At 40.7% G+C, this 27,872-nt stretch overlaps 1 protein-coding gene across 1 annotated transcript in view; it reads right to left on the reverse strand.

The window, feature by feature from the left end:
* The window catches only part of LOC125485812 (phosphatidylinositol 4-phosphate 3-kinase C2 domain-containing subunit beta-like), a 140,991-nt gene that overhangs the window by 84,772 nt on the left and 28,347 nt on the right, over positions 1–27,872 (reverse strand). Inside the window, exons 7-11 of the mRNA XM_048610566.1 lie at positions 27,469–27,591; positions 8,189–8,225; positions 5,862–6,066; positions 4,326–4,451; positions 3,120–3,284 (exon numbers count right to left, since the gene is read on the reverse strand). Coding sequence (XP_048466523.1) covers positions 3,120–3,284; positions 4,326–4,451; positions 5,862–6,066; positions 8,189–8,225; positions 27,469–27,591 — 656 coding nt within the window. The remainder of the gene's footprint in view (positions 1–3,119; positions 3,285–4,325; positions 4,452–5,861; positions 6,067–8,188; positions 8,226–27,468; positions 27,592–27,872) is intronic.

Here is a 27,872-nt window from a genome sequence, read left to right on the forward strand (position 1 = left end):
CCAGCAACTTTGTTTTTGTTCCTGATTTACAGCATCCGCAGTTCTTTTGGTTTTTATTTTGTCCTGAAATGTTGTTTGTCTTTTTGATTTTGGTGGTGAATTCCCTTGAAATGTCTTTTTCTCTGGTGCGGACCTTTAATCAAAAACATTGTTTCTGTGGGTTTCTAGCAAAGTTATTGCGAAGTGAAGAAACAACCCTGAGACTTCACCATCTGATTTTTGGGGGAAGCAAATGCAATAGGAACATCCAAAATAAGTTGAATATGTACTTAAAAAAATGAAAAGTTGCAGGGCTATGGGGAAAGAGCAGGACTGGGAGAAACTAACTGGCTTAACACTTTTAAAGAGCTACCTTAAGCATTCATTGACTGATGACCTCCCTTCTGTGCTTTATGTTCCGCTGATAAATGTCATTCTCCCAAGATTTGAGTATACGAGTTGGGATGTCATGTTGAGGTTGTAAAGAATGTTGGTGTGGTCTCTTCTGGAGTACTGTGTGCAGTTCTGGTTGCCCTGCTATGGGAAGAGTATTATTAAGCCAGAGAGAGTTCAGAAAACATTTACCAGGATATTGCTGGAAATGGAGAGTTTGAGTTGTAAGGAAAAGCTGTATAGGCTGAGACTTTTTTCACTGGAGCATAGGAGGTTGAGGGGTGACCTTAGTGAAGTTTATAAAATCATGAGGGGCAAAGATAAGGTGGATTTCCCTAAGATGGGGAGTTCAAAACTAGGAGGCATATTTTTAAGGTCAGAAGAGAAAGATTTAAAAAGGAGATGACAGACAACATTTTTATACAGAGAGTAGTTAATGTGCAGAATGAACTGGCAGAGGAAGTGGTGGATGCAATTACAGTTATAACTTTTAAGAGGTCAAAAATCACAGGACACCAGGTTTTAGTCCAACAGGTATATTTGAAAACACTAGCTTTTTGAATGTTGCTCTTTCCTCAGGTGTAGTGAGAGAGGAGATATCAAGACACAGAATTTATAATTAAAGTATCAAAGGATCAGACAACTGATGGGAATGTATTGAATAAACCTAAAATGGCTGGCGGATTCCCTCCTGTTAAATCTTTAATCAGTTAGAAAGGAGATGCAGGTTTTGATTGATTAAAATCCAAATCCCAGAATTACTTTCAAGTCACTGCCCCGAGATAACTAAAGGTCTTAACAGTGTATACAAGAGGTGACATGTCAGGTCAGAGAATGCATTTTAGGTGTGAGGTCTTGTTTAGAATCTGCCTGTGTTTTAACCTGGAGTCAGACTGGTTTTATTTCCAAAGCAGGAATTTATAAAATGCCCCATTGGATGTGTCTACAAATTGTGTGCTTTTTGAACAAAATAAACTATACCTCAAATACAAATCTGCAAATGCAAATTCACCGCATAGATTTATATGTATCTGTGTGCATGTGTGTGTGTGTACGCACGTGCCCGTGCGCATGTGTGTGTGTGCAGCATGTGAGTGTGTATGTGTGTATGAGAGAGAGTATGTGTCTGTGTGTGAGAGTGTATGCGGGTGCATCTGTGTGTGTTTGAGTGAGAGTGTGTGTGAGTGTGAGGGAAAAATGTGTGTGAGAGACTGTGCATGTGAGTGTGTGTGTGTGTGTGTGTGTGTGTGTGTGCGCGCGTGTGAGAGAGGGTCTGTGTGACTGTGTGTGTATGAGTGCGTGTGTATGAGTGTGCGTGTGAGAGTGTATGGTGTGGTGGGGTCACCTATAGTGTGACATGAATCTTAGATCCTGATTGAGGCCGTCCTCATGGGGACTGAACTTAGCTATCGGCCTCTGCTTGGTGACTCTACGTTGTTGTGTATCCCAAAGTCTGCCTTGGAGGACGTTTACCTGAAGATCTGAGGCCAAATGCTGAGGTTGATAGCCAGTTTCCATAGCAGCACACAACATCAAAGCATTTTATAAATTCCTGCTTTGGAAATAAAACCAGTCTGACTCCGGATTAAAACACAGGCAGATTCTAAACAGGGCCTCACACCTAAAATGCATTCTCTGACATGAGATGTCACCTCTTGTATATGCTGTTAAGACCTTTAGTTATCTCAGGGCAGTGACTTGAAAGTAATTCTGGGATTTGAATTTTAATCAATCAAAACCTGCATCTCCTTTCAAACTGATTAAAGATTTAACAGGAGAGAGTCCGCCAGCCATTTTAGGTTTATTCAATACATTCCCATCAGTTGTATGATCCTTTGATCCTTTACTTACAAATTCTGTGTCTTGGTACCTCCTCTCTCACTACACCTGAGGGTGGAGCAATGCTCCAAAAGCTAGTGTTTTCAAATAAACCTGTTGGACTATAACCTGGTGTCCTGTGATTTTTGAGCTTCTCCAACCCGGTCCAACACAGGCACCTCCACATCACAATTTTTAAAACACATTTGGATATGTATATGAATTGGAAATGTTTGGAGGGATATGGGTGAAATGCAGGCAAGTGGGCCTAGTTTAGTTTGGGAGCATGGTCAGCACAGTCTAGTTGGACAGAAGGGTCTGTTTCCAAGCTGTATGACTCTTTGACTGTGTACTCTTTTCTGATACCATCCCTTTTAGATGTTTATAAAAATGGTGCAATGCAGCTTTGCTTCTCCTATGTAAATTGTATGAGAATAAAGTGCATAGTATTTGAACAAGGAAGACACAGTCTGAAGAAATCACACTTCTGCTTTATATGCAAATATGACTGATTACGAAGCAACATGGTATTGATTGTAACATGTCATAACTGTTCTGCAGTCAAGGCAAATCTTTGGAGTGTAGAAGTTATACCCTACCTTGTGATGGAAAACCAAATGTGTCAGGATAATCTATTTAGCAAAATAAAAACAATTCACAATAGCAAAAAATGATATCACTCCCAATGTTAAAATTGGAAAAATTTCAGCAAGATGTGGAAGGTGATGTGTGTTGCATGGAAACTGGCAATGTTCTGAGTATGTGCTATGGGTAATGCTTTGACCTCAGATAATGTCTTGTGATAATGTTACATGAGGATCCTGATTGGCCAGAAAAACCATCATGACGTCCAATGTCTCATTTGTAATAATTAATAGTCATATTACATGGAATGGATTCAACCAGTGTCTCTGCTTTTAAGAACTTACAGTTTAGAGCTGTAGAGAGGCATGGAGACACTTGCTAAGCATTCAGCATTTTTGGAGTGCCTGCTGGTATCAGTTAAGTTCCCAGTGGTGGTACGATATCCATACAATGTCAGGTTGAGAGTTGTCTCACAAGGCAATTGTGCAATTTCAATGGGCATGTGTATTCTGAAATGTAAACAACAAATTGTTTAGTTCCAACCAGAAAATGGTTCTTTGTTTTTCCAGATATGGGGAACACAGGCAGGACGCACATTTATTAACCAAAATCAGCAGTCCTTGAGAAGGTGATGGTGAGCAGCAACCTTAAAATTCTACAGCCCATCAGGTGAAGATTGTCTCTCAGTGCTGTTAGATATTGACTATTACATTATTGTTTTGCTCAAATGAGTCAATTGATGGATATTGTTCAAAGTCTTGAGTGTTCTCCCTGGCAAGCAGTGGGATTTGTAGACTGTGCTTTATCTCTTATCAATTTGAAAAATAAAACCTTTAAAATGCAGTTATTCTTAATAGAAAGGGTGGCATGGTGCTTCAGTGGTAAACACTGCTGCCTCACGGCGCCAGGCACCCAGGTTTGATTCCATCCCTTGGCACCTGTCTGTGAGGAGTTTGCACATTCTCCCTGTGCCTGCATGGGTTTCCTTAGGGTGTTCTGGTTTTCTCCCACAGTCCAAAAATGTGCAGATTAGGTGGATTGGCCATGCTAAATTGCCCAGACTATCCAGGGATGTATAGGTTAGGTAGATTAGCCATGGGGTATGCAGGGTTGTGAGGATAGGGTAGGGGGATTGGTCTGGGCGGGATGTGCTTTGCAGGATTGCAGGACTTGATGGGCCAAATGGCCTGCTTCCACACTGTAGGGATTCTATGAAAGACGCTCTGAAGTATAATTTGTGATAAAATTCCAATTGTTGATATCAAGACTGCTTGACTAGAATTTACAACATAATGTACAAACTGCAGTTTCCATCCACCACAGCGTCCGACTCTCGAGAACTAATGTTCAGATATCTATTTCTCCACATCAGGGCACAACATAAAAACATTTTTGTGTGGATTAAATTGTTTATTCTGAAGATTCTGTTGCATATTGTTGCACGTCTTAATGTTTAATTGCGATCAGAACCAAAACACAATTCAGAAGCTTCTAATAATGAATCCCACCTGGCTCTTGTAAGCTTGTTATGATTTCCATGTTGTACCTACCTCTGATTCCACCTAGCCAGAACGAAAAGGGGAGATCTTGTGATGGAAATTTCTTCTGTCTTCACCCGTTGACACAGCTCCTTGCCTCCGTACATTAATGAGCAAGACACAAATAAGTTCTCATAGCTACAACAAGAGAAATAAAGATAAAGTCAATTTGGGCATTCCTGATTTGGCAACATCACAGTTCAGCTATAACTCAAAGACTGGTTAAATTAATGATAAAAAGTATTCAGACCACCACAGGTTCATTAACATTGAACTGAAAGGAATTACGCTAGAATGATAATATTGAAAATTGTGCAAGGATAATTGGCAGGCATTTTAATTTAACCAAAGATAATTGTTAACAATGGAATTCCATATATGGATTGAAAATAATGGGAGGTCTGTTCATAGTCTGCCAGTCTCTGAATGTAAATAAATGAAAGCAGGAAGGAAGAGGTAGTGTCCTCTGACTTAATTTTAACTCTTTGAATTAACTTTTCCTCAAACAATGAATATGACAGACTAAGAAATCTAACTGGATATTGCAATCATAATGAATTGGTAAGCTACTTAAAGTATGCCATTTTGAAGTTGCTAAGTTGGGGCTGTTCAAAAACTGCAATGCATGAGAAAATATGTAAGTTCCTTTTTTAGTGGTTGCTATATAGAAAACATGACATGTAGGTGGCACGGTGGCTCAGTGGTTAGCACTGCTGCCTCACAGTATCAGGGACCTGGGTTTGATTCCAGCCTTGGCTGACTGCCTGCCTACTCTCTTTACTCAGAGAGTAGTAAGGACGTGGAATGCCCTGCCTGCAAAAATAGTAGACTCGCCCACTTTAAGGGCATTTAAATGGTCATTGGATAAACATATGGATGATAATGGAATAGTTTAGGTTAGATGGGCTTCAGATTGATTTCACAGGTCGGCGCAACATCGAGGACCGAAGGGCCTGTACTGCGCTGTAATGTTCTATGTTCTATGTTCTATGCGTGGAGTTTGCACATTCTCCCTGTGTCTGTGTGAGTTTCCTCCCAAAGATGTACAAGTTAGATGGATTGGCCATACTAAATTGCCCATAGTGTGCAGGCTAGGTGGATTAGCCATGGGAAATGTAGGGGTAGAGGGATGGGTCTGAGTGGGATGTTGTGGACTCAATGGGCCAAATGGCCTACATCCATGCTGTGGGATTCAATGAACACAGCAAATTCTTGCAATCAACAATATGACTGTTACCAGAAAATCTGTTTTTTTTAGATGTTGGATGAGAGATACATATTGGCCAGGAAAATTCTACTGCACTCCTTCAAAGAATGCCATGTCCAACAGAGAAAGTAGACAAGTTTAAAGTCTCATCTGAAACTCAGCACCTCAAATAATACAGCTCTCTCTCAGTAAAGCATTGTAAAATCAACCTGGGAGTAGATGGTCAAGCTTCTGGGCTGGGTCTTAAACTAATAACCTTCCACCTCAAAGATGAGAGTACAATTCACTGAGTGAAGGTTGAAACTATGGATTATTTCAGGAAGAAAGATAATTCAGCTCACCTTACAGTCCAGGCACTGGGGATTCCATGCACAGCATAAATGTTGAAGTTCAAAGGTGTGGTGCTTAGGTGTGCCTTTACTGCAGATACAGTTTCGATGGCACCAACATGGGCAACTTGATAATCAGTGTTAAAGTTGTCACAGTAGATGTTTACAAGCTGTGAGACTGCAGCAGTTAATTCATTGACTGCTCTCACTAGTGAACCTAGAATGTAGAAGAAGCTTTAAAAAATGTTCTGAGGAGGTGGGCAATAACAGCATTTACTGCGTGTTTCTAGTTGTCCTGATTTGATACAGTGGAATGGTTTGCTAAGACATTTCTGAAGGCAACCATGGTTAGCATGTGATTGGAGTTACGTATGGCTAGATCCATAAGGAAAACAAATTTGCTTTTGTGAAGGCTGCTTACAAACTAGCTGGATTTTTATGATAATCTGACACATTTTACTAATCTGAATTCAAATTTATGAACTTCTACAGTGTGAATGTTAGATAACTCACTTCTGCATTACTAGCCTAGTAGCATGAACACATGCTACAACACATAAAGTACACCAATAGTCTGAAGTGGTCAATAATATCAGTGACTGGTGGAAAGTAATCAGAAGAAATTTTGTTTATTTACTTGAAATCTGAATTATATCTTATTATATTTTCTTATCATTGTACTGGCAGAGTGGCCCCTACATGTTACAAGAACCCAAGCTTTCACAAATATCATTTCTTAAAGACAAGGCAACTGGAACTGGACATTTGCCATTCCAAAATATTGCAATGCCTTTTTTTTTGAAGCTCTGTCAAATTTCTGCCCATTGCTGAACTTGATCATCCTCCCCATTCTTGTTGATCTGGAAAGACTGTTCATATCCCATCAATGTCTTTTCCTAAAGTTCCTTTGTTCCACTATATCTATGTTCAATTCCTCTGCATCTGACCTTTAGCCTATTCCATCCCTCTTTCTGTAATTTGAAAAGAGATCCTTTAACTAGCTGGGTCCTACATTCTATACCACCCCACCACTCCTTAAATATCTTCCCTCCCCTCTCTATCGCTAAGCTTAATTATCAAAGTGTCCAGTGACCAAGCTTTCCATTGCCTCTGTTCATCCCTTTACTGTCTCAGCGTGTGTTTACCCTGTGCAGAATTGTGATGCACCTTTTGAAGATCTTTAATTACAGGCACTAAATAAATGCACGTTCATATTGTCATCGTTGGTGTTACTTCCAAGTGTGAAAGAACACTCCCCGCCCCCCACAGAAGTAGCATTGATGTGAAGTGAAATCCATTTGATAATCTCCCATATGGCCCTCTGCTTTCCCTCCCAGAATGGCTGTAAATATATAGTCAGTTTGTTGTTTTCTCTAATAGATTTGGACAGGTTAATGCTCTGCATGCAGTACACAGACAAAAGCTTAGTTTCCAAAATATTAATTTATCCAGTCAGGTTGCTGATCGATTTCTTGTTTGAGGTATGCTTCATACTACAGTATTGTCATTTTTTATTTCGCTGATGGTATCAGTTGGTTCAACGTGGACTGCTCTAAACAGTAACATTCTAATTGCAGCTGTGCTGTTACTGAGAAGTGCCAAGCACACTGAGTGAAGTAGAAGACACATTGTCCTCACAGCAGTTATGGATGATTGACTGAGGAAGCTTGGTATGACACTCACACCCACCACTCAATTAGCTGAGGAATAGTGCCAAATAAAGATAGCATTTTAGAAAAAAGAATGACAAAATATCAATTATCATTCACCAATCCCAGTTCCAGTAGTAGGCATGGTATGACCTAGCAACTTAGAGGTTATGCGTTCAAGTGCTGGTATGGCAACTTCAGAGGTTGGTTTAGCTCAGTTAAGGTTGGTTTACAAAGCAGTAATCCGCAGACCGTCTGAGGTTACCATAAAGGACTCTCTTTCTCAATCTCTCCCCTCGCCTGAGGTTTGGTGGCCCTCAGGTTAAATTACCACCAGTCATCTCTCTCTAATGAGACAACAGCCCTATGATCTGGTAAGACAATGGCAGCTTCCATTCCAAATGGAATTCAATAAACTTGGTGAATTCTGAGCTATAATTGATCAACATTGACTGTTTTGTAAAAACCCAACTGGTCTGTTATATGTCCTGTAGGGAAGGAACATGCCACCCTTTGTGACTATGGGCTCACGTTACACAGTCCTGAAAGCAATAAGGTTTGATCAGTAGATGCTGTCTTGGTGGTGTCATTCAGAGATGAAAACGAATTAAGAAAACCTGGCAATTAAACCACTTTAGCGTGCTCAGCATAAACAAGCATGCATGAGTACATAAAATATTACATTTTTACCTTGTTGGTTCTGCAGTTGAACTGTATGAACTGAAGTCTGAAAGTGGAAAAGACATGATATCTAATCAGTTACTGAAAAAAATTCTCAATCTAAATTCAGATCTTTAGGAGTTTCCACTACTAATGAAGATACATTAATTCAAACAGATGTTGGAGGTTATGTTTGGTTACATGTGCATTGGTATGCTTAACTGACCTGACTATCAACATTTTAAAAAGAATTTATTCGCTGTTTACATCAACTTTAAAATGATCAGAATAATGTTGTGCAACTGAGTTTATTGCACTGTGCATAAACAATAAACTGAATGCATGAAGGGTATCCAGTATGTGTAATAAAAGCTCCAGAGATTTTAAAAAAATCAGCTGTACAACTGAACTGGAGAATATAGATTGTGAAACAAGACTGATACTTATCATTGAGACCAATAATACTTTTGTTGGGGAAGGTCAGAAATCACACGACACCAGGTTATAGTCCAAAAGGTTTATTTCTGAGGAAGTGTCACCAGACCTGAAATGTTAACTCTGATTTTTTTCTTCACAGATGCTGCCAAACCTGCTGAGCTTTTCCACCAACTTCTGTTTTTAAAACTAAGATGCTGTTAAATATCAGTTAGAAGGTTTTAATTGATTAATATGTATATGTAAATCCCCAAATTCCTTTCGAGTCACAGCCCTGAGAGAACTAAAGGTTTTATCAGTGTAAAGAAGAGGTGACATTTCAGGTCAGACAATGCATGTTAGGTGTGAGACCTTGTTTAGCATCTGTTTGTGTTTTAGTTTGGAGTCAGACTGGTCTTATTTCTAAAGTAGGAATTTGTAAAACGTCATGTTGACTGACTGTCTGTAAATTGTGTGCTTTTTGAACAAAATAAAATGTATCTGCAAATACAAATTCACCCCATAGATTCACGAGTGTGTATGTGTGTATTGTGAGTACGTGCGTGCATGTGTGTGTGTGTGAGAGAGAGGGAGGGGGAGAGAGAGTGTGTGTGAATGAGTGATGAGGAGGAACAAGACAGACACCTGAAGGTGTTGAAGGATGTCCTCATAGTAACAGGATACGATCCTCAACTCATCGATCGCCAGTTACAATGTGCCACAGCGAAAAACCGTAATGACCTTCTCAGAAGACAGACACGGGATATGTCCGATAGGATACCCTTTGTCATCCAGTACTTCCTGGGAGCAGAGAAACTAAGCCATGTTCTTCATAGCCTTCAACACATTATCGATGACAATGAGCATCTTGTCAAGATCTTCCTCACGCTTCCACTTCTCACCTTCAAACACCGCCAAACCTTAAACAGACCATTGTTCGCAGCAAACTACCCAGCCTTCAGGGCAACATTGACCACAACATTATACAACCCTATCATGGTAACCTCTGCAAAACATGTCAGATCTTCGACATGGGCACTACCACCACAAGTGGGAACACCACCCACCACGTGCACGGCAGATACTCATGTGACTTGGCCAATGTTGTATACCTCATACACTGCAGGCAAGGATGCCCCAAGGCATGGTATATTGGTGAGACCATGCAGACGCTACAATAACGGATGAATGGATGACGTACAACAATCGCCAAACGGGAATGTTCCCTCCCAGTGGGGGAAGACTTCAGTGGGTCAAGAACATTTGGCCTCGGATCTTCGGGTAAACATCCTCCAAGGCAGACTTCGGGATACACAACAACGCAGAGTCGCCGAGCAGAGGCTGAGAGCCAAGTTCAGTCCCCATGAGGATGGCCTCAACCGGGATCTTGGGTTCGTATCTCTCACACACACACACACGCACACACACACAAAGATGTGAATCTATGGGGTGAATTTGTATTTGCAGATACATTTTATTTTGTTCAAAAAGCACACAATTTATAGTCAATATGGTGCTTTACAAATTCCTACTTTAGAAATAAAACCAGTCTGACTCCAAACTAAAACACTAATAGATTCTAAACAAGGTCACACACCTAACATGCATGGTCTAACATAAAATGTCACCTCTTCTTTACACTGATAAAACCTTTAGTTCTCTAGGGACCATGACTTGAAAGGAATCTGGGGATTTACATATACATATTAATCAATTAAAACCTTCTAACTGATTAAAGATTTAGCAGCATCTTAGGTCTGTTCAGTACATCCTCATCAATGGTGTGAACCCCTGATCTTTTACTTATAAATTCTGTGTCTGATACTACCACTCTCACTAACATCTGAGACTCCGAAAGCTTGTGTTTTCAAATAAACCTGTAGGACTATAACCTGGTGTCATGTGATTTCTGACCTTGTCCACCCCAGTCCAACACCGGCACCTCCACATCTGTTGGGGAAGAGGATGAGTTAGGATTTTCCCATTTCTGATTGTCTAAACAAGCCTCCCAGAGGAGAATGTAGATTCGTTCACCAGAGGAGGAGACAAGAAGATATATTTGTCATTCCCATCCAGTTTTTCTTGTAGGTGCCAAATTCATTTAGCCTCAGACAAAGATGTATGCAGGAATTGGTGCAGCAAGGTCTTGTGATTTATGGAAGTAGTCTTTATCAAAGTTGGCATTTAACCCAACATCGGCATAATTGTCAATCTGGTGGCACTTAGTTTCCTTGGGCAGAATTACATAACATGATTCAAGAATAACCCAGGGCACAAAGCTAAGATGGAGAAGTACATGTAAACTTTGGTCACATGCAAATTTAGAGCTTATCACGAACATTAGAATGTCCTGTCCAGGAATTCATAGTTAAATACTCCTCTTGTGGGGGGGAGCGCCATATTGTATGAAGAAGATATACAATATTATAACCTTTATTGGGAACATATGAACTTATGAATTGGGAACAGGAGTAGGCCAGTCAGTCCCTCAAATCTGCTCCACCATGGTGAACTGATTTTTAACGCAGCTCTATACTCTTGCCAGACCTTGATAACCTTTCACCCCATTGCTTTTCAAGAATCTATCTACCTCTGTCTTAATAATATTGAAACATTCTGCCTCCTTTATTTTGAGGAAGAGGCTTTCAAAGACTCCTGGGTCTCTGAAAGAAAAAAAACTTTTCTCCTCTTTATTTATGACATGTTAGTTTTAAACGGTCAGCTCAAATTCTAGATTCTGCCACAAGAGGAAGCATCTTTTCCACATCCATCCTGTCCACGTTTCCTCAGGAACTTAAATGTTTCAATCAAGTCATCTTTTACTTTTCTAAACTCCACTGGATGCAAATCTAGCCTGACCAGCTTTTCCTCATAAGGCAACATGCCCTTTCCAGGTATTAGTCTGATAAATCCCTCTGTGAACTGCTTGTAATGCTTCAGAGGCATATAATAATATCTTCAACAGATCCCAAGCTATGTCATTAGTGGGTTATCAAACACCACTTAACAGTGAGAGATGTGTAAATAGATGTTTGGAGATGTAATGAAAAACAAATGGATAGACTTAAATGAGTACTTTAAAGGAAGAATGTTAAAAAGGTGCAGATTTAAGCCTCAATTTAACATCACAACCAATAACATATGGACCCATTAGCTCTGTATTATTGCACAATACAAGATGTTGAGGATAGAACTTGACTTCAGAAAGTTTAAAGGCTGAGCCAGGCTTAACCCAGGTTCTGAAAATGTGGCTTAAAATTTTTGTAGATAATTGCATCAATGCCAGGAGATGGATCTAACCTCGACATTGCTTCAGCATCTGTGGCACACATCAACACATCGCTGAAATACACAAGTCAGGAGGGTGGCAAAATGTTTAATTCGACACTCAAACAGATTACACCCCTGTAGAGTTGGGGAAAAGAGGATGATTACTCACATGATGAGCAGACACAAAGTGTTACCAGGTGTCCTCATAACAGGCAACTTGTGATATACAGAGATTTCTGAAGACACTCAGCAGTGTCATGTCAGCCAGGGAATTATGTAACAAAACCCCATGAAAACACATCATCATTTACTGTTCATGTGACACTCTCCTGAATATTCTGTTTCAGTCACAGAGCCTAGTTTAAAGATAAGTTTGCTCCATAACTTTCAAAGGCGTCATGAAAGCTTGCATATTTTTATCTTCATCCCCCCATTTACATCTAAACCCTTCAGCAGTCTAGGCCCTAAACTCTGGAAATCTCTAAATCTGCACCTTCTTAACATTCTCTCCATCTTTAAGGTACTCATTAACATCTATCTATTGCTTTGGTTATCTCTCCCAATCTCTCTATGTTTTTCTCTCACTGTTAAATGTTGTCTGCTACCCAACTTGTGACATACCTTGGGACCTGTTAGTATGCTAGAGGTGCCATACTAATACAAGTCAGCACTGTCCTTGGTATAATACAGTATATATGTAATTACATGAGGGATTAGATTCTTTTCCTAACAATGTTTTCAGATTGTGGGAAAAGATGCTATAATTGAATGTTGTGTCTCTATAATTTGGCGTTCTCCAGCCTAGTAACCAATGTAGTCTGACATCTGCATTATGGTTCCATTTTGGTTCATGTAGGGTCACTGTGCAGGTCACATGGTCATGGAGTACACATTTCCCTTTTTGTGTTCTCAATAGTTTCTGTGAAATGCTTTTCATTCTGCCTGGAATAATTCAGAACTTTCTTGCTGGACCCTTTGCAAAAAAGCTTTATTTTGTTCCTTACAGATCGGTGCAGCAGGCTTTAAAAAACTACTTCAACTTCACCCAGGAGCAAGTGCCTTTGGTGCCATTTAAAAGTTCCCATGCTGACTCTGAAATGTGCCCTCCCGTAGTCCAACAAATTGTCTAATCTGTTGGTCCTGAGCCTACTGGATGATGGAGGTACAACGTGTAGCTCATAGCACATCATGAACTTCCTCCTCAAACACTATAGGAATCTGCAAAGATCATGACCCAATTCTAGATGGATTGCCTGCTGCCTGTTGCAAGGAATCAATGGACAACACGCTAGAGGTGACAGGAAGATGACAAATGCAAAAAAGTCAAATACGAACAGATTGCCCTGGGCCAGACAAATTCAGACATGAATGTCAGAACAGGTTTCTCATGTTCTATTCACCTCACCGCCCCAATTCAGTTCCTATAGCTTTGCAGAGACGCTGAGTCAAACACTGTGGACGCAGACTGGCAATTTCAACATCAATAATGAGTTGATGATTATTTATCGGATATAATCTTGAAAAGGAAACAATTTGCAAGGCAGTGGAGAAAGAATCGGGGTGGGGGGCAAATGAGCCTCAACCTGCAAGAAGATGATGCAGCCACAATGGGCCGAATTGGTTGCTTTCTTGCTGTAAGATCCTGTGCTGGGGCAGCAAGGGAACATTTTTTTCCGATAATACCGCTGCAAGAAAATTCCCGGTGGGCGTGGGGTTGATACTGGTGGTGATGGGAGACAATATCACTTACCATTACCCGTGAAACAAGACTACCTTTACAAGATTTCCCTCATGACTCCAGGCTAAGATTTTTATGTTGGCTGCAATCTTTCAAGTGACGTTCTGGCGAAGGGTCACCAGACCCGAAACATTAACAGTGCTCTCTCTCCGTAGATGCTGCCAAACCCACTAAGTTTTTTTTCCCAACATTCTCTGTTTTGCTTTCAAGTGAGGGGGTGTCTTGGACAGAACACCCAGTTATGACTTTTTCCCCCAGCTACCCGTGATTGCCAGCCTATGTTAGTCAATGGTAGGTCACCATCTTGTGGCCAATGTGAGATATTCAGACCGAGAATGAGCTGCCATTTTGAAGCTTGTGTAGTTAACTGGCATGTTAAGCACATCAGACAAACATGTGCTGGAGATTGTTTAATTTTGAATCTCTTGTTCACTATTAACATACTTCTCAGGCATGCGTCTATCATCCCGCAGCGCCAGTTCTGCTTACCAAAAGTGGCCCACTAGGCACTCGCATTCCACGCCCGGCTCCAAGCCAGCGAGTCGGGCTTCTTACCCATTTAAAGTTTGAGAATAGGTTGAGGTTGTTTCGGCCCCAAGACCTCTAATCATTCGCTTTACTGTAAAACTACATCGGAAACTACAATAACCATTGGTTGATGAATGGGAATGCCATTTTAATGTCAACTTATCCACCATGTAACTCCAGAGAATAGAACTAGACAACACTCAAGAATGATGAGAATGACTCTTAGTTGAGATTACATGTGTCAGTAAGGACTCCAGGATTCCCTTGGAATCTCCAGGCAGCTACATGAATCTGTTGTGAGCAAACCAATAGGAAAATCACTGGGGCAAAACCTTTCTTTAGAAAGAATTTTTTGAGCATTTTTGTTCAATAGTTAAAGAAATATCAGACATGAGAAATCAGGATGCTTAATTGTTCAGCTAGCTAATGCAGAGCAGAACATTCTGGTATTGGAGGTGGCAGTCCTGGAGGTGTGAACATAATTCATTGGGATAGTGGTGTCCCAGGACCCCACTGTCTTCATACTACCAATGGAGTTACCTTCTGAACAAGTAGGATAATGTGTGACCTTCTGGCTCTGCACACAGGTGAGACCCTTAAGGGGTTAATGCATGTCTACTTAAGGATCTCTGCAGGGCCTATTCCTGTCTGGGTTGCAATTATCTCAGGTCCAGGAAGGATAAATAAGAGAAGGCTCACCTGACAATGGGGCCCCTCCATCTGCACTAATTTATATATGATTGAGGGTATAGTTGTAAGTTAGGTAGATGACTGCTGACATATGACCCCCTGCCTTTGCTCTTGATCCATTAACACCCCCCAACCCTTTTCTTGTGACCACCAACTGCAGAAAGCTTCCTGCCCCCACACCACCACCAATTCACTTAGCTGATTCATCGATCGACGCAATCCTGGTTCTCCTTCTAACAGCAGCCATGACCCCATCTGAGGCACTGCTGTGGGTGAGAGTTGCTAGCCTCTGATTGGCTAGCAGCTCTCCTTGGGTGGGACTTCTGCCTTCATAAACCTGATGATACAATATCTCCTCTAAGCTTTTTCCGTGTGTTCATTACTCATATATTCATGAATATAGTTACATTTACCACTGTCCCATCTCAGCCAAGTCTCTGACTTCCCACATTTAGACAGTCTGGTGGTTTCATTACTCTGCCTGTTCACATTCTCTCTGGAGAAGTTGGAAGATTGGGTAGATCTTTGGCTTGAAGACTGTCGATCTTGATTCTATTCTTAACTGTGTGAGGTCTCTAAATTCTGTTGAAGCTGGAGGACCTTTTATCTCATGGATGATCTTTGTGGAGGGCAGCTTTCTTGTTGAACCAGACAACTGCTGTATTCCCACATCTTGGGATCTTTAATTTTGTGAACTCCTTTTGTTGAGGGTGGCTTCCCGGTTGAAACAGGCACTTACTGTTTTGCAGTATTCCGGATCTCTGAGCTGGGTGATTTCCTTCTCACCATGTCCTGAATCCATGGTGGTTTATCATCCCATCTCAGTGGTGGGTTTTATGGAGCTGTATGCACCCATCTTCCACATGCGCAAACAAATCCTCATTCTTAAACTGCTGGAAAATCTGTGGTGATGCACGTAGATCGTGCATCGCAACTTGTTGGTCAGGTAGGAGAGTTTCTTTTGTCCCCGGTGGTTGTTTTACTGGTGAATGCTAAATGTCCACCTCCCCAGTTGTACAGCTGAAGTATTGCTCCTTTCTTGGCATAGCCTCTGTCACTGGTACAGAATATTCTTCATTGGAAAAAGAAGAAATTAGTCTATTTAAACTTGCCTATTTAAACCTGACATCAGATTAGAGTCTACCATAACTTGTTTCCCAGTCTGTTTCCATCTGAATGACTTCAGTAAACAACAGTGAGCTGAAGTGTGCTTATTAGCTTTCTCGTCATTTGTGATTCCTCACAAACTTTGCTGAGTCTTGTCTTCTGATGATGAATGGAAAATGTTACTGCTAACCCCATATAATTGCACATTTCTATCCTGTTGACTATATGAAATAATTCTCTTATGTCAACACATCTAATGTCAGTGAGTTATGTCCTCTTTTCGGATTCTTCCATGAGTCTAGGAAATGCTAGCAAAGTGTCATCTGGTCATCTCTTGACTGATTGTTCACTGTTTAACATTTCTTTGGTCTGTGCTTCCAAATTTCCTTGAACAGTTATGGCATGATAAGATGCTTCTTTGCCAGTTGTCTATTGACATTACTAGTATTAGTATCTCTTTCTGTCAGTTGAAGAATATTGCAGTGAAAATATGCATTCATGCTCAAGAGTGAGAATTCTTTATTGTGAAGTACAAATATCTTTTCTATTTATCTGACAGCCCCTGTGTTACAGAGTTGCTTGTAGTATACCTTGAATCGTTAAAGTTTTAACTCCTGGACCATATTATTGCATTGTTGTGGGCTGTAAACAGGGTATTTCTCCTAGAAATACTTGTGCTTTTTCTTCTATTGTAGCCTGTTCTACCTCATTGATTTCTTTGTATGTATGCATTTATTTGACATTTTGTCCTTTGTAATTGTGTCCTATTTCTACATATCTTTTGGAATTGACCTACTTTTAATTTTAACCGATGAAGTTTTTTTTAGTAGCTGGGCACTGCTTATCCCTGTGAGATTTCTTTGATCCACAACCTTGACACTGATTCTTAGTAACTGCTGTCTGGCCTACTGTCATATGAGTACTTAGATTCTTTTGTACCTCAGACACTCAAAAGATTCTGCTGATCTCTTGTGATAAGGTTGATCCTCTCCTTTGGGGATCAACCTATGTTCCTTTTGGAGTCCTGCTTCACTCACCAAATGAATGCCTTTCTCCAACGTCAAATATTTCTCAGGCTCTGACAAAGACTCATCAATAATTCCGACAACAATTCTGTCACTTATAACTTCCAAGCTCCATGGTGATGTTTATTTTCCCCCGATCTGTAGAGATCATCAATTAAATTATTTATAGGTTCTCCCAGACAACAAGGTGCAGAGCTGGATGAACACAGCAGGCCAAGCAGCATCATAGGAGCAGATTCTCCCAGTTGCTTGACTGTTCAGTAAAATTATATTATTCCCAAGAATTGTATGTGTTATAAGGTAATTGTCAAAGCTTGAAGGGTTTCATCAAAAGTATTTATTGCTTATTTGTGGAACTATAAAGTCATTGATTATTATTCCAATTGAATGCAGTAAAATATTTACTTGTTCAGCTTTTTATTTAGTATCTAGTTTGGAAGTAGTTGTGCATTCTTTAAAACTGTTTTCTCAAATATATCCAATTCAGTATTTTATTGTCCCATCACTGAATTTAAATCTTCCTGACAATATTATTTCTGCAGCCATGTCTTCCTTTTCTTTTCTTAATTTAACTTCTTTTAATTCTGCCATATCTCAATGTTGCTTTGTTATCCCTGGTTTACAATATTTCAGTTCTGCTACTGTGAACCGCTGTTCTGGAGGTTTTTACTATGCTGATGCAGTCAAAATGGAGGATTCCATATTCTGAAATTAAAAGGGAGAATTCTTGCCTCTTCACTTTTTATTAGCCTAACATCTAATTCTCATATTATTTAATGAATAATTTCCAATGCCTGTGGTTTTAAAGAAAATCCTGTTCTCTCAACAGCTTCACTGTATTAATTCCAGTCCACCTCTTTAATGGATTTCCCAAGTTGGCAAGCATTGTCTGCAAGATTGCTAATAATTCTTATTGCCCTATAGATATGTTCTAGATGAGTCCCCATGCATGTGGTCTTAATAAATTCGTCCCAACTTTCCTCTGGTTTAAATAACATATCTCCTGCCTTCTTCTGCAGTCTCACTAGTCTTTCCATTTACTTCTTCTTTAGACTTTGTTAGTTTAGGCTTTGAAATTTCCACATTATTGTCATAATTCTGGCTTTGAAACATTCCTGGTGCTGCAGCCTCATTTTAAGATTACTTCTGTGGTCTTTGACTATGTAGCCGTGTCTCATGGCGTCCATCTGTTCATGTTGAGCTGAAAATACTCTGTCTACTTCTGGTTTTCTTATCCTGTAACTGTACTATAGTTTCCCCTTGCTCACCTGGGATTTCACACTCTCTGGCTGAATCTTGACTCAAGGCTACTCCCTCCATTCATTGCGTCACACTGCAATCCGAAATATCCTAGCTCGATGTATTTTCTTGCTCACGCTTGCTTCTGCACTTCTTTTACCAGGGCTGAAATGCTTTTTGCCATTGCTTGCATTGCTTGCAAATTCTGTCTTGTTGAACCTTGCAACAAGTTGCTCTTCAGCAGGTTTTTCCAGTGTTCAACATTTCCAGCCTTCTTAAGGCTGCACATAAAGATTTTTTCAAAGAGGTTCATTTACAAGGATGTTGCGAGGGTTGCAGGGTTTGAGCTATAGAAAGAGACTGAATAGGCTGGGGCTGTTTTCCCTGGAGCAACAGAGGCTGAGGAGTGACCTTATAGAGGTTTATAAAATCATGAGGGACATGGATAAGGTAAATAGACAATGTCTTTTGCAGATGGGAGGGGCATCCAAAACTAGAGGGTGTAGGTTTAAGGTGAGAGGGGAAAGATTTAAAAGGGACCTAAAGGGCAACTTTTTCATGCAGAGGGCAGTGTGTGTATGGAATGAGGTGTCAGAAGTATGGTGGAGGCTGGTACAGTTATACCATTTAAAAGGCATCTCGATGGCTATATGAATAGGAAGGGTTTAGTGGGATATGGACCAATTGCTGGCACATGGGAATAGATTTATTTAAGATATCTGGTCAGCATGGACAAGTTGGACCAAAAGGTCTGTTTCCCAGCTACACATCTCTGTGACTCTAAAACTCAGTGGAATCTGCACTATTGCTCACCATGTTGTATGATGGATTCTCACCACAGTCACCTCGGTGAAAGATACATCAGTTAGATCTGCGGCCGTCATCCTCCTGTTAGATTAGAATCTAAAGGACCTATCTAGTCTGGCATAGTAGAGGAAAGCCACTTGATTATCTATCAAGAAGCGACTCTTATATAAAGAAAGCTGTAGGTTCCTGCATCATAGCAATCAGGTAGAAGTTGCATCGGTATGTTAGAAGTTATTACTAAGACTACGAGGGATTAGGTTTAAATTTACGTCTATCTCATTTAAGATCAAGAGCCATTCTGCCACCTAAGTTTATATGATGCCCTCATACTGGATGGTACTTATTAGACTCCTCAGCTTTAACCTTTCCAAACCTGACACCTTAAAAATGAAACAGCTTGTGACTTCAAGACAGTTTAATCATTTTGTTTGTTTACAGAAGTGAATGTTTACAGGATATTAAAGATTCTGGGGAAGAATTCTGTGAATATTACATTTTGTCGTATCTCTCAGCATGCCCCCGAAACACTGGATGAGATTGCTGGACGGAGACAACGGGGGACTTACCACTGGTTGGAGAGATGAGGAGAGCTCAATCCCTTGTAGAGAAGACCAATCATGCACTTGAAAAGTCAACAGCAGGTCCTCCCCTGCAATCAAGGATCTCAGGAGGCTAAAATCCTGCTTGCTGGAACCAGTCAGCCAATGATTTGCTGGCAGCTCCACTTAAAAGGATTGCAGGCCAGAGGTCAGTGATGGCGGGAGGGGAGGATAGGGATTTAGAAGGAGTCCAGCACCAAGGGCAGAAGGTTCTTACTCCGTGAGATCCACTCTTTCCTAATGCCACGTCCATCCATCAAGTGCTGAGTGTCTTTGAATAAGGCCTTCCCTCTGGTAATCTACAAACAACCTTTCACAGGTTTGCTTGCTGTTTTTCACATGTGCCGAACTCTCACCCACAAGGTTTAATGTCAGTGGTAGTGAATGAAGCCATTAAGTGGATATGAGATGAAGATCCTATTCATGGCCCTACTTACCGTGTTCTTAATCAGGGTGGATGCAGGAAGGTCACAGAGCTACCACGAGTCACCCTCCAACTTGGTTAAATGCTCTGCCACTACTGAGCTCATCACCAGGGAATAAACAAGATTCTGCCCCACTGTGTGTGCAAGGGACTATGAGGGCAACCAGTGCATTGTTTTGGGAAGGGAAATGATGTCCAGGACGCTAGGCAAATTGCTTACCTTGCCGCAAACAATATGATCAAATCTTTTACCTGACAGCTGACATCTCTTGGGAAGGATGATAGCTCCTACAGTAATACACTGTGTGTGGGGGGTGATGGGTAAAATCCTGGAGGGAACATGGTCCACTGACCTTCTGACCAAATCACACAAGTTGGCATGTTTATTAAAGCTTAGGCAATCTTGTAGTAAACGTTACTGGACACTAGTATTTTACTGCTCTAGTGAGCTATCTAAACGTGTAGTAAGGGGGTTAATTTGCTAGTTGGGATCTATTTTATAAGGGTCTGAAAGCATTAATTCTGTGGAATGCCATAAGCACCACCAACATTGATGATGCCACTTGGATTTGGGGCAGAAAAGCTTAGGATCTTTGGAGGCGTACACCCTACCATCCAGGTCTTCCTCAAAGCTTCTATGACGATAGCTATTTGTATCAATGGAATTTATAAGAATGAGAGGTGAACTTATTGAAACACGTATGATTTTTAGGAGATTTGACAGTCTAAATGTAGAAAGGTTGATTCCCTTGGAGGAGTCGAGGACCAGAGGGCATAATCTCAGAATAAGAAGCTGCATGTTTAAGATAGAGATGAGGAGGAATTTCTTCTCTCAGAGGATAGTAAATGTGCAGAATTTTTTACCACAGAGGGGTGTTGAGTTTGGCAATTAATTATGTTCAAGACTGAAATAGATGACTTTTTTTTATCAGTAAAGGAACCAAAGATTAAGGGGAAAAGGCAAGAAAGTGAAGTTGAGGTTTGGCAGATCAACCATGAACTCATTGAATGATGGAGCAGACCCGATGGGCTGAATGGCCCAGCTCTGCTCTGATGTCTTATGGTCTTCCATAACCTGCAACTAGTTGCTGCCAATATCTTGATAACTACAAGTGACTCTTCTAGTTACACCAAGAAGTGGTTTGCTTTGTCTACACTAGACCAAACAGGCTCCATCGTTGTGACATGCAAAGAGGACAGAAGCAGCAAACCTATCACATGGTGAGTTTTGACTGCACATACAACACGACCCTTGATGTCACTGTGTTGTTGCTGAGAGATTCACGTTTTGGCTGCATATCGTGGCGCGCTGTTTTCAAGTTCCCATTCCTAATTGAAAGCAAATCCATGCCTCCAGTCTGCTGTCTTTCAGAAAAATAGCTATGGCAGTGACACAAATTCAGGAAATTGTCCCAGTTAGGTTTTGTGTTTCCCATGAATTGCTGTAATTGAACATAGTGTATGTTGCCAATGCAGGATATAGGCTCCCTATTATAAATGGCTACTGCTATCCATCTGTGCATGCTCTGGGGCAACATCAAAGAGCAGGAGAAGAGTTTTGAAGTCATGATCTTCCCTGTGTGGCTTGATTTTAAAACATTTTTTTGTCTGTAATTAAACTTGAAAACACTGGACTCGAGCTGCACATTAACACATTGTAGCAAACTATTAATTGGTTGTTGCGAGCTGCTAAAATATTAAAATAAAGACATAAACATATTGGGGGGTGGTGTCCATTTGTTGATTATATTGTGTCACAAGAATTAGTGAAATGGTGTCAAAAAGAAATATGCATTTCATATCACTGTGCATACTTTCTGTTTAAAAACGAATGACTAAATAGTGAGGTGGTTGAATTAATAAGATGAGGTGATGATGGTGAATGTATTTCAGAGGCTTTGATACTGTACTTTGGGAGAGAGCCACGAGTAAGAATTCATTTAGGACCTCATTTTAAAAATTGCAGAATTGGTTGCCGACTGATGATAACTCGTGGGAAACCAAGGGATTTCTTGCTCTGATTTTACGTGTGCATGTAGTGCTCCACCTAGTGGTGACGCTGACCACAAACCCAGCCATAACTTTACTATTTTGCCAGTCAGCCATTTTATTTTCTTAGCTCACTGGACACCCAAGGGAAACAATGTATAATCAGAGAAGTTGAGCGATTTATTCATAACCAATCCTGCAAGCAGAGATAATGTGTACCTTTTAAAAATTCTCTCCACCTTGGTGAGGCTGAGTTAGACAGCAGGACATTTTGCTGGGTCCTTTCAAAGGTATTTGCAAAATAACACATTGCATGATGAAGAGCTTGTTTAAGTATTTGTTCCATTTAAGATTCACAGCTTTTCTTCTCGTTCTTTTTGCTATAGGAAAGATGTTGTGAGACTCGAAAGGGTTTAGAAAAGATTTACAAGGATGTTGCCAGGACTGGAGGATTTGAGCTATAGGGAGAGGCTGATTAGGCTGGGGCTATTTTCCCTGGTGCGTTAGGTGCTGAGAGGCGACCTTATAGAAGTTTATAAAAATAATGGAAGGGCATGGATAGGGTAATAGCCATGGTCTTTTTCCCAGGTTAGGGAGTCCAAAACTAGAAGGCTTGGATTTAAAGTGAGAGGGGAAAGATATAAAAGGGAACTAAGGGGCAACTTTTTCATTCAGAGGATGGTGTGTATATTGAATGACCTGCCAGAAGTGGTGGTGGCGTCTGGTACTATTACAACGTTTAAAAGGCATCTGGATGGGTACATGAATAGGAAGTGCTTAGACAGATATGGGCCAAATGCTAGCAAATGGGATTAGATTAATCTAGGATATCTGGTTGCCATGGATGAGCTGGACCAAAGGGTCAGTTTTTGCGCTGTACAACTCTGTGACTCTATTTGGAGGTGAGGGGATTGTCCTATGAGGGTAGATTGGTTAAAATAAGCCCAAATTCTCCAGAATTGTGGACAATGAGAGGTGACCTCATTGAAATGAATAACTTTCCTAATAGGGCTTGACATGGGCAGTGATTGTTTTTCTTGGCTGGAGAGTCCAGAACAAGGTTTCAGCCATTCACCCATGATCTTATTGAATAGTGAATCAGGCGCATTCAACCCCACAACTTCTAATTCATATGTTTGTGTGACTGCACTGAGAATACAATTCTTTAATCAATGTGAGACTGTGATTCTTCTATTGGCGAAGGTTGTAGCTGCTGAATTGTTGATTGACTGAATGATATCAATAAATGTTTTTGATAAGGTGGGAAAGTGAAGTTGATGTAGAAGTAGGTTAATGGATAGAATTGCTACTGCTGCGTCAAATTTTTTTCTGCTCTTTCTGCTTTTTCTGCCCTCACATTTCTCTCCTGATGCTATTTCCTTGCTGGGGCATTACACCACACACACAAACCACTCTCCAGCATCTTGACCAGCTGCAACCTGGATAAGAAATGTCAACTCACCATTTGACCCTGGGGGGCACTGTGGGTAAGCTCTACCCAAGACCCAAGCAATCCACTATTCAATTGCTTGTTGGCATTTTGACTGGGGTTGATTCAGTGCATGTGATTTCAATTGCACATTACACCAGGCACATTGCAAAGGGAATCTTGTTGTGCACTGCTCGTGTCCCTACCTCTGGGCTAGAAGACCTTGATTCAAGTTCCACCTGCTCCACAGGTGTGTCATAACATGCCTTAAAAAATATCTGCATGTTGCTTAGCACCTTTCACCCCAATTTCTGCATTTGGTGTGTAAAAGATTTTTTGTAAAATTAAATGTAGTTTATTGAAAATTGTCTATTCTCTGAACAATAAGGCTAAGCCACTGATGAATGGATTGCTTTGCTCTTGCATAGCGACCTCCAAATGTCTATCTGCCAAAGCACTCTGTGATTTACTGTAATTATCAGGGTCAATGCTGCCTGAGTGAATTTTGTCAGCTTCCTGATGGCTCAATCGGGTAAAAGTGAAGATGTTATCTTCAAATGAATGTATTCATGTGGCAATTTTGAAAAGTGATCACTATGACCTTTGAAGGGTTTTTTTTTGCTATCTGATGTTTTCATTTGTTGTAAATTATGAAGGATCATTTTTAACAACATTTAAATCTTTGTTGGAGGTGCTTTGGAAAAGTTGCAGTTAGCTTACAGTGTTGACATGAGTCCCTAAATTAACATACCAATAATAACACAGGAGCATAGAGCGCAGAACTGCATACCCAAGACATCACACAGAGTAATATCGACCTCATGGTTTTCTGTGATTAATTTGTGATTGTCCATATTGGGAGAATGGTTTTGCAAAATGCAACCTTTTGCTTCCTCTACATCACTGTATCTCTCACACGCTTGTAAATTCCACAATAACAATTTAATTTTATTGAATCTCTCCTGACATTGTGTTCATTGTGTCATCCCCCAAAGAACTGTCATTTAGTTTCCCTCATGTTATTTGGTTTTTAGGAGGGAGGCAGAATTCAGAATAACCAACAGTGTGGGTTTGATACTTGTTCTGGCTGAGGTAAAATAGGGATCTGCCTCCCTGCACTCCTGCCGAGAGCGGAAGGGTTTTGTAAGGTAATGGTTCCGAAAGGGTTAATGTTGGAAAGTGCATGAAGCTCCACCCAATCTGATGACATCATAAGGACTTGGATGGTAAAAGGCAGAATAGCTTTGATCCTGAGAACTGAAACCCTCTATCCAAAGGTCTCTACTTAAGCTTAGTAACAGGGAATACATTTTACCAGATATCAGCAAAGTGTCAATTTTGACAAGTTGAATGAAGTGTTTCTATCTGTGGGCCCTAGTATGTTTTGCGCTATCTTCCCAAACTCACTTCATTTCCTATGCACCATGCTCCTATGGTGGCCTCCTTGTTGTGTTCTCCTACTTGGTGGAAGTACTGCTGACAGATTCCCCTCTCTGGCACCATCTTTAAAGCCCTGGCATATACCTAGTCGAGTGGTGGCAGCTGCTGAGTGTGATTCCTGTCAATTACCCTAGACATGGTGGCACCCCACTTTGTTGGTGTTGTCCTGGAGATCCTGACGGATGGAAGTGGTGGGTACTGTCACAGCCACAGAGCATACCCTGAGATACCCTGGAGAGCTGGAGGAGCAAGTGGTAAGCTGGAGTTGCCAGGTAACCCCTCTGTTTTTCAGGGGGGGGGGGGGGGGGGGGGGGTTGGGGGCTTGTCACTGTCTAGTTTCAATGTGTTGGGTAGGTGAATGGGAAATGAAGTGAGATTACCTCATAATGAGGATGCAAATAATGTTAATGCATGCAAATTGGCTTCTTGCTACTCACTGGCAAGTAGCTCTTTTCACTCTTCAACACTTGGTTGGAAAATGGGAGCTTTTGCTGTAGACATCAGGAAGCTCCTCACTGGCCATTTCACATAATTCTCGCAACTTTCTTGCCATTGCCCACGGTGTTCTGGAGCTGGGAAGATTCTGCCTAATGTCTAACATACTAGCACAATTTGAAACTGATTGCTTTTATGCCATAAACTACATCTTGTTTAAGATAAGAACCATTTCCCATCATGCATGGTTTAACTCTACCACTGTGAGACCATTAGACTCTGAGACTCAATTAACGAAAGAGAGTAGTGGTAGCATATTTCCCCAACTCAGGCTGATGTTAAGGAGCAGCTACCTGATTCAACAGGGAAGAATTCCTCAGGGAAGACATTCAGGAGATTAAGGGTCCTTTAGATAGGGTAATGGACACATCATTTGACTTAGCAGGAGCGACATTCTCAGCGAGGAGCATTCAAGAGGTGAAAGATCCTCTGGTACAGGGAGACTTTACCCACACAGGATCTGGAGCAGAATCAAAGTCAACAGTCCTTAAGTTAAAAACCTACCAATCTTCTAAGACAAAAGAGAATACATTCTGAAAAACTTGTGAAACCTTCTGAATTTGTAAATTCAGAAACTTACAGGGAGCTGGGGTAGTAGAAATGTATAATAATGTAATAATGTACCTGAACGTATAAATGTGAACAATATGAAAAAAGCATGCAGGAAGACATTGTACAAAACATTGGTTCTAGAAAGGTTCATGTTGGAGACTTCATTAAGTTCCAGCCTATCTGAAGATGTAACATGGGATAAAATAGAACATGTTAGGATTTTGTGTGGAGTAGACATATACCCAGAGTTCTCCTAATAGGCTGAGCAAGATTATCTAAATTCTTAATGTAATGTGTGCTATCCTGCACTTGCAGTATACTCCATATTGTTTAAGTTAAGAGCCTCCTTTCGATAAGACTCAATCTTGGTTTTGCTCTACCACTATAAGCCAATGAGGTCATTCGGTCCAGTTAAGAACAGTGGCAGGAAACTACCCCAACCATAAGCTGGTAATAGTTGATATTGCAACACCTACAAGAGAAGACAATCTACTGACAAAACCTGCTCAGGTAAACAGCTCAGAATGGAACATCATCATTACAATGAGTCAAAGCCTGCCATTGAACATACACACATTATTTGCAGTGGATTGATTCCATCACAGAGGTAGTTGTGAGGATGCTTGTGTGCAGAAGCTGCTGTCATTTTGAATACTACAGTACTATGTGATATGTTGAGAACTTGCAGACATATATCTTGATTACTTGGACTATCTACTGAAACCAGACCAATCCTGGATGATAGACTGAGGAGAGTTTCTGTCAGAGATCCATCAGGTTGTACAGTAAAGTAGGCATGTTTTATACAAGCAAAAACTGTAGTTCAGTCTAAAAATCACATGAGATTCTAAAATTGTCCTCTGGCTAGACAAATGTGATATATGTTTTCTATTTGTCCAGAAATTGTCAGGACTTTGCACTGACCTATGGATTTGAATCAGTCCAATTCCAACTATGAAAGGGAAACATTTTCAACTGCAGAGGGGAGAATGGAATATAGTTGATTGCTGTGCAGCATGTTCTCAATGGGTCAAATGGCCTCCCTCTCTTTGTATTGTCATAACACTATGACACTGATATAAGCTGAACAGCCAAACGTGGCCTATTTGAGGGTTGACTTGACTGAAAGAAATGGGCATTAGTGATATCAGTAACTAGGCAGTACCAAAGACATAACTGCCTTTAATCAGCCAAGAATGTTGATATCTAGAGCTAGATACCAAAAGGAATATTCATTATGAAGAATAATGTGTTAATTTTGAAGAATTAGGCTTGCAATGTGGAATATTGTCTATAGAATAGCCTTGAGGTTTCCTAGTCTGGCTTCCAGCTTATGATTTGATCCAACAAAGGTCTAGTCCAGTGTCAGAGCTAACCGGTATTAGACCTATTAGGCCTTTTTCTGATGAAGGGTCTAGGCCCGAAACGTCAGCCTCTCTGCTCCTATGATGCTGCTTGGCCTGCTGTGTTCATCCAGCCCTGCACCTTGTTGTCCAGTATTAGACCTAGCTGTGTGAAAGCGCATGGACTATTGAACTCTCCAATGTTTTGATTCAGACTGTACCTCTTGCTGCCGTAGAGCAACCAACTGCAGCTGTTGAATGGCGTTAGTTATTTCCTTTGTCTCCACTGATGAAAGCATATAACAAATGGCTTTAACCGCCTCAACCAGACGACGTGTGCTTTTCTGTGAGAAAGCAGAAGAGTAAATTTGGTTATGCATCTTCTAGGAGTAAAGGTTGCCACAAGTTTCATAAAGGGCATGTCTCACAACTGACAAGTAAGTGGACCAAGAAAAGCCCATTGAAACAGTTTCTCTGTGGGACCTCTTTCCTTTAACTCTTTCCTGATTCATTCCAGTGCATTCTCAGGAGGTTCTCTAAGCTCTCATGTGACTGATTACTTACACAATCATATTTAGTGTTTATCATAGCTGTAGGCATTCTGGGTAATGGAACACTTCGATTG

Source organism: Rhincodon typus, chromosome 22 (genome assembly GCF_021869965.1).
Source record: "Rhincodon typus isolate 14 chromosome 22, sRhiTyp1.1, whole genome shotgun sequence".
Classification (NCBI taxonomy): domain Eukaryota; kingdom Metazoa; phylum Chordata; class Chondrichthyes; order Orectolobiformes; family Rhincodontidae; genus Rhincodon; species Rhincodon typus.